At 34.7% G+C, this 11,526-nt stretch overlaps 1 protein-coding gene across 2 annotated transcripts in view; it reads left to right on the top strand.

The window, feature by feature from the left end:
- The window catches only part of ERI1 (exoribonuclease 1), a 12,187-nt gene extending 1,165 nt beyond the window's left edge, over positions 1–11,022 (top strand). Inside the window, exons 1-6 of one of the 2 annotated variants that reach the window (XM_014537886.1) lie at positions 1,712–1,767; positions 1,985–2,195; positions 3,440–3,523; positions 4,839–4,948; positions 6,875–6,989; positions 9,917–11,022. In XM_014537886.1, the coding sequence (XP_014393372.1) occupies positions 1,760–1,767; positions 1,985–2,195; positions 3,440–3,523; positions 4,839–4,948; positions 6,875–6,989; positions 9,917–10,159 (771 nt within the window). In that variant the 5' untranslated portion in view covers positions 1,712–1,759 and the 3' untranslated portion in view covers positions 10,160–11,022. Of the gene's footprint in view, positions 1–1,711; positions 1,768–1,984; positions 2,196–3,439; positions 3,524–4,838; positions 4,949–6,874; positions 6,990–9,916 lie in introns of those variants that run through there. The other variant, XM_014537887.1, reaches the window with a different exon arrangement.
- Positions 11,023–11,526: the final 504 nt, after the last annotated feature.

Raw genomic sequence — 11,526 nt, 5'->3', positions numbered from 1 at the left:
AGCCAATAAATAAATATATTAAGGTATTTCATTTTAAAACAACTAACTGGTTAATTATCAATATTTTCATGGGCAGGGTTGCTTTTCAGTGGTAGTTTAGAAAGGAAAATAAAAGTTAAAAACATTTTTTTTAGTAGTCACTAATTGCTGATGTGACCAAAATACCTTACTTGTCCTTACACATTAATTAATAAGATCTCTTTTTTACTGCCATTATGCATTTGCAAGCCATTTATAGGACTCAACCAATAGGTACTGAGGGAAGTCTGAGCACTGGTTGTTACTCTTAATTTTTTTGAAGAAATACATACTGTTTGAAGAACGTGGGAGACCACCATTACCAGCCATTGTTACCTATTTAGAACAAGCATTTCCCACCCCCCATTTTTGGAACATGTATTTTAAAAATACCTGTAATACTGAAATCTACTAAATCATATTCTATCCATGGTAAATTAAGAAAGCTACATCTAATTAAGAACTTACTGAGTATCATAATGTTTTTCTGGTATAAAATTTCAAGTAAATTGAACATATTGTGCTATCTCTTTCTTTTGGTTTTTGCACATTAAACAACTAAAAAAATCCATATGAATATGAAAACATATGTGCCTAGTATATAAACCTGAATATCTGTTAATTAACTAGAAAAACTAATTCAGAAGGCACCTTAGGCCCTGGCAGGGTAGTTCAGTCGGGAGCAGCATCCCGATTCGCCTAGGGCAGTGATGGCGAACCTATGACACGCGTGTCAGAGGTGACACACAAACTCATTTTTTTTGGTTTTTCTTTGTTAAATGGCATTTAAATATATAAAATAAATATCAAAAATATAAGTCTTTGTTTTACTATGGTTGCAAATATCAAAAATTTTCTGTATGTGACACGCACCAGAATTAAGTTAGGGTTTTTCAAAATGCTGACACGCCGAGCTCAAAAGGTTCACCATCACTGCTCTAGGGTATCTTTTTTTTTAATGTATTGATTTTGAGAGAGAAATATTGATTTGTTGTTCCACTATAAATAAGTGGAACATAAATAGCATTCATTGGTTAAGTCTTGTATGTGCTCTGACTTGAGATTGAACCGTGACCTAGGCCAGTGATGGCGAACCTTTTGAGCTCGGCGTGTCAGCATTTTGAAAAACCCTAACTTAACTCTGGTGCCGTGTCACATACAGAAAATTTTTGATATTTGCAACCATAGTAAAACAAAGACTTATATTTTTGATATTTATTTTATATATTTAAATGCCATTTAACAAAGAAAAATCAACCAAAAAAACGAGTTCGCGTGCCAGAGGAGTCATAGGTTCGCCATCACTGCCCTAGGCGAATCTGGATGCTGCTCCGCCACGCGTGTCATAGGTTCGCCATCACTGCCCTAGGCGAATCGGGATGCTGCTCCCGACTGAACTACCCTGCCAGGGCCTAAGGTGCCTTCTGAATTAGTTTTTCTAGTTAATTAACAGATATTCAGGTTTATATACTAGGCACATATGTTTTCATATTCATATGGATTTTTTTAGTTGTTTAATGTGCAAAAACCAAAAGAAAGAGATAGCACAATATGTTCAATTTACTTGAAATTTTATACTCTGAAATTTATATTTGGCTAGTAGAATAAGTCAATATTATTTTCAGTTTTTGTGTCATGTATGTCATCTTAATCTTAAAACAATATGGCTATGTGGGTGGTGTATGCTGGCAAGGCTTACGGTTCGAAGTACTAGAATATATTGAAGAAAAAATACTACAAAATGAAAAGGTATTGGCAAAAGAAAATATTGATGCTGTATTAAACATAATATTTTAATTTGTTCTTTGCTAAATGAGCTTTGAGTCTTGTTTTCTTTACATTTATTTTAGTTAACATTTACTAAATTATGCTGTCACTGTAGGTGTTCAGTCCAGTGACATCAGGTAAGAGTTCAGATTCTTGACCATGAAATTCACCTAAGAGTTAATTTTATTATTTTCCCTAGAGGAGTAAAGGATGTACTAAAGAAGAGGCTGAAAAACTATTATAAGAAGCAGAAGCTGATGTTGAAAGAGGACAATTGTGCTGACAGTTACTACGACTACATTTGTATTATTGACTTTGAAGCCACTTGTGAAGAGGGTAACCCACCCGAGTTCATACATGAAATAATTGAATTTCCTGTTGTTTTACTGAATACTGGTACCTTAGAAATAGTAAGTGAATTGTTATATTTTAATTTTACTTTTAGCAGTAACTATTCTGGGATTGGTTAGTAAGGCAAAGGATCTCAATTGCTGTTTCAGCTAGAATTAGAATTCTAAGTGGGCCTTTTGCTCTCGCTGTGTGCTTTGTATCAGCTTGATTAATAGAAAAGCTATAATAAAATATTTTAGAGTCTGCTTTCTCTTTTTCCAGTAGCTAAAATTATAGTGTTTTTTCTGTTTGCTTAGAACACATATCTGGCTAGACTTCAGAATCTCCTGGGTTGTGAAAAAAAGTGCTGATGCCTGGCCCTTATCCCAGAGATTCTGGATTAGTTGTTTTATGCTGGGGTCCCTGACGTCAATAATTTTTAAAGCTCAGTTAATATGCAGTCAGGGTTGAGAACCACTGCTATAGGCTAATGTATCCTCTGATCTCTGAAAATGATAATTTACAGAAATCACCTTTCAACTTAGAACTGGCCATCTTTCTGGTGATAAGTTTATGGGGGAAACAACTCTCATAACCTAGGCTTCTTAGCCATGTGAATATGTATGTGCTTTAGATACTAGTTATCTGTGTTACTAGTTCAGGAAGTCAGCAGGAATTCTCCATAATAATATTGTTCACCTTGTAAAATCTGAGAGATAATATATCATAACATTTCATCTACTCAAAAGTTACTCCCAACACTATGAGATATCATAGAGTCAAATTTTGACTTCAGAGTTCAGTTTAATGGAATCTTAGTATAATGACTATTGAGTAAATGAGTTAGCAGTAGTCTGGAGGTAATTTATTTTAACTGAAGACTGGTATTTAAAGGAATTATAATTTAAAAAGCTTTTAGTATCTTGAATTAGAGGTTGCATTTAATAGTCTGACAGTTTCAAAATATTACAAACAAAATTATCTACATCATGTTTCTCTGGAAAATGTTTATTTAAACTTCAGTTTGCTGGCTTGCTTGCAGACACTTGCTTTATTGTAAAAATTTTAAAACTGAAACATAATTTTTAAAATAAAAAATCAGTGTTTCTGGAGAATTTATCAGTGCTGCCTTAATTAAAATGGATTATAAGGGGGAAAATCAGAGTGCTTTGGGAACAGGGAAGTACCCTTAAATTGTTAAAACTAGAAGTTCTATGCCATAAGCACCTATAGTTATAATCTTATGTGGTTGTATTTGTTACGTATCATGTGTCACGTATCTTAAGTCATAAAAAGACATTAACTTGCTGTCCTTTCCTTATAGGAAGATACGTTTCAGCAGTATGTGAGACCAGAGGTTAACACCCAGCTTTCTGATTTCTGCATCAATTTAACTGGAATTACTCAGGTTATAATTCTATGTTCCTTTTTCAGGAGTTTGAAAATTGTTTTGAAATTAGCGATTTATTTCATAGTTTAAGTTAATAGGTACTTTGCTTGGTAAAGATTTTTCATATTGTAATGTTTAAGAAATAGAAAAGCAAATTCTGTATCTAAAATTTTTCTCAACTTTTCCTTTGAAGGAGTTGTAATGATGAATCTAAAGATTCATTTGTTTGCAGTGTTAGTAAAATAAGTGTTACTGTGCTGAACTTGGGGCTAAAGTTTAAAAATATATCTGTTATCAACCTGACTTTATATACAGTATAGTTAATTTTTTTAGTCTCTGATTTCTGGTTGTATTCTAATGTGGTAGGCCCTTTGTTCATTTATTTAGTTCCTTTATTTATTCATTCATTCACTCACTCAACAAATATTTGAGAGCCTACTATACTATTTGCCAAGGTACTAGGGCTACAAAGATGGTCAAGTCAGTCTCTCTCTCAGTTCAGTTAACAATCTATATTCAGGAGGACACAAAGAAGAAACCAGTGGTCACAATATGGTTAGGAAGGCTGACAAGTAAGTTAGTGTTTCATCAGGGTATCTTAGGCATCTAAGAAAAGGGCTTCCTGTGACAGAGGGGCTGTCCTGGGAGAAACTTGCTCACGTTGGTGAACTTGGGCTGAGTCATGATAGGTCAGTAGGTGGAAAAGAATGGGCATTTTAGGTGTAACAGCAGGATTGTAAGTAGTTCATGATGTTCACAGGCATATGCTCCCACATAAACCTAAAGTGGTAGCTGAGACATGCCATGTTATGAAGAGTCTTGTGTGTCTTTTTATCCTGAAAGCCTTGGAGAGTGTTTGGAGGATTTTAAGTATGAAAGTGATGTGATGGGTAAGATTTACATTTTAGGAAGATCAGTTTGGCAGTGGTATGTAGTATGTGGTAGAAAGATGTGAGCTTTGAGATAGATTAGTGTAGAGGGCTATGGCTTTCAGCGAGAAGAGATTTCCCTTTTCTCTACTCCAGAGAATTGGTAAGCTGCTAGGTTGAGGTCTACAAAAAAGAGAACCATTGAGGATGATCTTAAGTCTTAATTTTGGGAGGATTATGTGCTTCACTTGAAAGTAGTCCCTAATACTTGGCTAGAAACAATTTTTAATTATCTTAAAAATGAAATGTTAGGTGTATCTCAGCCAAGGAAATCATGAAGAATTTAAAACATCATAGATAAGACTCTCATTCTGTTCCTTTCCCTCCAGTGTTTGTGTCTGGGTATTTTGTATGACTACCTGTTGCTACTCTGATTTTTGTGTATTTTACTTTTATATCCTCAGGATCAGGTAGACAGAGCTGATACCTTCCCTCAGGTACTGAAAAAAGTAATTGACTGGATGAAATTGAAGGAATTAGGAACAAAGTATAAGTATTGCATATTAACAGATGGGTAAGTAGGAAAATTTATAATACTTTTATCTACTTTTTAAGATTAAGGATGTCCTTATTTAACTTTTAGAATAACCATAAGAATGTTCTTTACTAAAGGAGACAATATTTTTCCTTTTGTTATCATTGAAAGCAATGAAAAACAGTCTAATCCAAGACTGGAAGGATAGAAAAAGATACATATTAATATGTGAAACTAAAACTGTTTCACATAAGGACACTTTCTTGCTCAGAAAAGTCCAACTCTTCAGTCTTGGGTTCAAGGATCTCTCATCTAATGTTGCCCTCCCTGTGTAGCTAAGGTACCTGCCATTCTTTTTTACTTTAGTCAGGCTGGCCCATGGATCACATGGTTTATCCTTTTCTATGTACTTACGCTTTTCTCTCTACTGGAAGGCTCTCTTCCTTTACCGCTTCTTTGTTATTATTCAAAGCCTACCACATGTTTACTCCAGACACTCCAATTGACATTGATTCTTTTTTTCTTGAAATCATATAAAAACCTCTCTGATGTGTACCATTCATATTAACATCTGACTAAATATTCTGATATCTAAACTTTGTGTACATAAGACTTATGTTTGCAAAGAGATTAAAAATCCTCTCAGAGCAGGGACTTTGGCTACTTGGTGGTCTTTCATATAGCGCTTACTGTAGTGTTGAGTTAAACATGTATGCTCCAAAGGCATTTGTGAAATGAAAGACTAACTGGGAAATGAGGAACATCAAAAGAAGCTGTGCCAAGGCAGCTCCTCCCATAATGCTATTCAGGTTCAAGAAGGAAGTTCTAAACAACTTCTGTTTCAAACTGTGGACAGATTGTACACTACAGCTATGATGTCACCTACATAAAGGGTTTAGAGACCCTTACATACAACAAGGAAAGAGCATTGCTTTTAATCACATTGTAATGATGTTTTAACAATGCATGGGAAAATGTTGATGGACCTCTTTAGAAATCTCATTGATTTCAAACACGAATGATCAGTGTTCCTGCTCAAGTATACAGATGTTTTTGTTGTGACAGTGTGTGCGATTCTGTAAAAACCTCACATTCTGGGACAGACCATTCATAACCTGTGCAATTAACCAGAGCACTAATAAAGGCAGTAATTGATAACTCCAGACGTAATTTGGACAGCCAGGCAAGCATCTCCGTAGGTGGGGACTTTACTGAAGTTGCATGAGAGGATATTACACATGGAAGCAATGGGATTCTGGGACAGGCACTTATTTTTAATTTTCTTAAAATACATTTGAAAGTACTCCTGTTGCTGGTACAGTAGCTGAGTTGAGAGTTGTTTTGTTTTTTTTTCTGCTGAAGGTTATAAGTTTGACTGCTATCATTCTGACTCCCTCTGGCTAGTAAAACCCACGTATTAAACCAACACAGTTTCCGCATTATACAGTCCATATTCTCCTATTTAATTACACAGGTTGATTAGTATTTTAGGAACATACTGTAACAGACCAAATTGTATTCTAACTACCTGATACCAGCTCCTTTTATGTCTTTCAGGTATTTTGTTCATTTGTTTTTGTTGTATTTCAAAATATACCCTCACAAAACTTCCCAATATGATAAACCTGACACTAAAAGTAAGCTTAGCAGAATTATTTTAGAATTATGAAAAAATACTCAACAAGATAGAGGTTTGCCTAGATAATCAGAACCATAAAAATAATCAAGATAACTCTAATAGATTGTGAAAAAAATTTGATATACCCAACTTATTATTTTTTGTTAGTTTATTTTTGAATTAGTATTTTAGAAGAAGAGATTTTAATTTCCTAAGCTCTATGTTATGTGTAAATATAAGAAAGAAAGGTGTCGTGTAAATAAAAAACAGAATGAGTTAAAATACTCATTTATAAATATAGTATAGCATTTATTTTATCCATTTATTTCCTATTTTTGATTTACAAGTTCGTGGGATATGAGTAAGTTCCTGAACATTCAGTGCCGGCTCAGCAGGCTCAAATATCCTCCTTTTGCTAAAAAGTGGATCAATATTCGAAAGTCATATGGAAACTTTTACAAGGTAACAATTTCTATATTTTGATTATATTTTTAAGCTGTTGATAAGTTTATTATGTTTTGCATGCACATTAAGTTATGATTTACTAGGTGCTTTTCACAGGAAAAGACCATATAATTAGTTGTTACTTTTCAGATTCCAAATTAGTTATGTTCATATGAGTTTAGAAAGAGAAGCTGTTTTTTCTTTTAATCTGTAATGTAAGTGGGTTAACATGATTGTCAATAACAGGTTTGAAACTGTTGGGGTATTCAATATGTGGATTGTTTGTGGAACAGTTAATCACCACCGAATTTTAATTTTATCAAATTGAATACATGTAAAACATTTATTAAATGAAAATTTTTAAAATATAATATTGCAAAGCTGTTAACAGTTGGCAGTTTTCCACCATGGCCCTTATCAGTACTGGTTTCTGTTCTCCTGAGACAAACACTTTCAACTTTTTAAAGCTATTTCTTCTAATACTGACCTTAATATTTCTAAATTATGTGTTTATACTGTTTCTTGAATTTCAGTTTGAGGTATCTATTAAGCTCCTGCAATGGAAGATGAAGATTTAGCTCTCTTGAAAAGCCACTGTTTTGCATGTCCTTCTCCCTGCATCTTTCTGATATAGTTACATCATCTCTACAATTGAATCATTATTCAGTGCTTATATTCCTACTAGAGGCCTGATGCACGAAATTCATGCAAGAGTAGGCCTTCCTTCCCCCAGCTGCTGGCACTGGTTTCCCTCTGGCACCCGGGACCCAGGCTTCCCTCACAGCTCCGGCTTCATCCGGAAGGACATCTCGTCTAATTAGCATATTACACTTTTACTATTATAGATGATGATGGATTGTGTTCATAGCTTTTCCTCAGATTTAATAATCAACTTCTTTAGTTTTCTTATCCTGTTCCTTTCCATTGAAACGGTAAATCACTTCTCAGCATCTGTAGTCTGTCTGTTTTTTTTGTTTTTCCTTTGGGGAATAACTTCCTGGAGCCTTTAATCCTGTTCTGATCTGAACTATTTGTTGTTCAGGCTTCTAAAATCATCTAGGAGATTTCCTTTTCTTCTCTATCATCTCTCTCATCTTTCTTCTTTTACTACTTCATTTTGGTGAAGCACATCCTAAAGTAGGTTCATGAGAAAAGTTGTTTGTTTTAAAATGTTTTTGGAGTGTGGTTTTAACATTTCTTAAAACTGAGAACTATGAATACAGAAAAGTGGAGTTTGACAGGTTGTTTAAAGTGAAATCCCTTGTAATTTCTACTTATTCATCCCCCTTCCTCCCAGAGCTCCCCTAATCCATACTTTTAATAGGAATCATTTTCTTGCTTTTGTGTACAGCCTTAATATGTATATGTTTTTCTTTATATCATAAAGTTAGGTTTTGCCTATTTTTGAACATGATATAATTAGCACCATACTGACTGTTTTGTTTATTTTGCTTTTCCCTCAACATTATGGTTGAGATTTTCCATGTTGTGTATTTGGCTGTAGCACATTTATTTTATTGAGAATCCCATTGTGTGAATATACCAGAGTTTATCTGGTGTACTTTGGCTGGCCATTTGGGTTTCGGTTTGAGGCTTTTATGAACAGTAGTGCTAGGAACATTCTTGTGTATGTCTTCTTGTGTTTTTGTGCACTCATTTCTCTAGGCTATAAACCTAGGAGTGGAATTGCTTGGGTATAGGACATGTGTATCATTGGCATTACTAGATAATGCAAATAGAGTTTTCCAAAGGAGTTACATCAGTTTGCACTTTTCACCTGAAGAATATATGAATTGATAATTGTTTCACGTTTTTGCCAGCATCTGGTATTACCATACATTTAAAATGTAATTCTACCCTAGCCGGTTTGGCTCAGTGGATAGAGTGTTGGCCTGCGGACACTCTATTGGCCTTGGGTTCAATTCTGGTCAAGGGCATGTACATCAGTTGCAGGCTCCTCCCTGGCCTGTGCAGGAGGCAACCAATTGATGTATAGTGATTCTCAAAAGTGAAATTTAAGGAGTGTGTGAGATTTTTATATTTATCTAAATCCGTGGTCGGCAAACCACGGCTTCGCGAGCCACACGTGGCTCTTTGGGCCCTTGAGTGTGGCTCTTGCATAAAATATCACGTGCGGACGCGCACGTACAGTGCGATTGAAACTTCGTGGCCCATGTGCAGAAATCGGTATTTTGTGGAAGAGCCACACTCAAGGGGCCAAAGAGCCGCATGTGGCTCGCGAGCCTCGGTTTGCTGAGCCGCAGTCTGCCGACCACTGATCTAAATGGAGCGGGTATTTAAATAGGCTGAAAAATACATGGCATTGTCTTTCATTCTTTTTTTAAAAATTCTCACCAAGGATATGTTTTCTATTGACTTTAAAGAGAGAAGAAGGGAGAGGGAGAGAGAGAAACAAACATTAATGTGAGAGGGAAACATTGATCAGTTGCCTCCCATACATGCCCTGACCCGGGACTTAACCCACAGCCTGGGTATGTGCCCTGACTAGGAATCGAACCTGAGACCCTTTGGTGCACGGGACGATGTTCCAACCAACTGAGCCAGATATGTTTGGTATCTGTGTCTAAGGAGTCATTCAAGTAAAATAATACATTACAGAAAAATACCATGTGAAAAAGAATTAGTTTGGGTTAAAATGGTAGAGCTTCAGTTTAGAAGAACAACACATTTCCTTTTATAAATGATTTGTTAAATTATAAAACTGTAAACTTTTTAGATGTCTTGAGGATTTCACCTGTCAATATATATTTTCATCCAAAATACTAGAGCCATGGAGGTTTGTATTATTAATTTACTTTAACCAGGAGTATTTGCCCTTTGCTTAACTTTATTTAGCTATTACTATTAATTTTCTTTCTTATTTTTTTACTTCATAGTCACAGTTAGAATAATAAAGAATTATTTATTGTTTGTTTATTTTTCAGGTTCCTAGAGGCCAAACCAAGCTGACAATAATGCTTGAAAAACTAGGAATGGATTATGATGGGCGGCCACACAGTGGCCTTGATGACTCCAAGAATATTGCCCGAATAGCAGTTCGAATGCTTCAGGATGGATGCGAACTCCGAATTAATGAAAAAATGCATGCAGGACAGTTAATGAGTGTGTCTTCCTCATTACCAATAGAGGGCGCTCCACCTCCACAAATGCCACATTCTAGAAAATAACAGCATTTTTGCCTTTTGCCCATGGATCATTCACTATAACTGGAGTTGCTACAAAGGGGTAGCAGATGAATACTTATTGAACTAGTCTTGCAGTGCAAAATTTAAGCACCTTAGATATAAAATCTTATTTACAGTTATAGATACATATACGTGAACAGATTCTGTGGAGAGGGCATATTGAATTATTTGTCACCAGCACTTTTATATGAGCAGTAATTGTTACACAGTAACAGTTCCTTTAGAACTGAATTTTATAGTTTAAGGTGTCTAAGATGTGTTTCTTTTGGTTTTAAATGCAAAGGTTTATTGAGTTTCCCTTTGATTGTCATCTCTTACTGAGTTAAAATATATAATGTATTTCTACATTAACATCATTAGATCAAATTATTTCTTAATTGCAGAAAAGGTTGGAAGGTGGACCTTATATAGCTTTTGGTTTCTAAGAATATTATAGTCCTATTGATTTTTGAAGTTTATATGTGAAGTTCAACTGTTTGTGGTGAATTTCATAAAGTACTTGGTACACATACTTGTCTGTGTTTGTTTTCAATTTATAATTGTAAGACTTGTGATAGATTATAGGGTCTGGTTAAAAATTTAGCACTGATGACAATGGCAAGTCAGAAGAAAGTACCATTTAAAGGAATATCAGGGCTATACCTCAGACTTTATAATACACAGATAAATCAGTGGGATTTGGGGACTTGGCTTTTTGATTCCACTCCTTCTCATGACATATATCTGCCCTAATTCTTAAATCTAAGAGACCATGCTTTGAAGTAGACTTAAAAACTAAGGGTCATAATTTTTCATTTGTATTCAACATTGTGAGTGAGGTTAATAAAGTCAAGTAATGCTTTCTACCATGTTTTAATTATTAAAAACTGATTTTACATAGTGACCACTAAATATTGAATAGTTAATTTTTAACTAGTTGTAAAAACAAAAATGTGTTCACAGAGTTGAGAAAGGAAAACTCTTTTTATTTAGAAGCTAAAAATACGTATTTTCAGACTTGCATTTTCCCCTATAGCTTTCATGAACAATTTCATTGGCATTTTTTCCCATGGAGCATTTTCATTGACATTGCTTTTTTCTTTTTTAATAATTGTGATGCTACTTTATTTTAATGATTTATGTGTTATAATCAAATGAATTTTATAGAGGTTTTTCAACCCTGATGGATAGGATAAAAGTAGGTATTTTTCTTGGTATGAAAATATACACAGTGTTGTAGGGTTCTTACTTAAAAGAATGAATTTCTGCCCTTGGGCAGTACTTGTAGAATCAGCATAATAGAGAATAACAGGTGGACAATAGAAGGCACAGGGGTATATGATGCCCTTAGACAAACTGATGTGGAGTAT

Source organism: Myotis brandtii, unplaced genomic scaffold (assembly GCF_000412655.1).
Source record: "Myotis brandtii unplaced genomic scaffold, ASM41265v1 scaffold185, whole genome shotgun sequence".
Classification (NCBI taxonomy): domain Eukaryota; kingdom Metazoa; phylum Chordata; class Mammalia; order Chiroptera; family Vespertilionidae; genus Myotis; species Myotis brandtii.
Note: the sequence above shows the minus strand (reverse complement) of the source record. Positions and strands in the feature narration are given on the sequence as shown.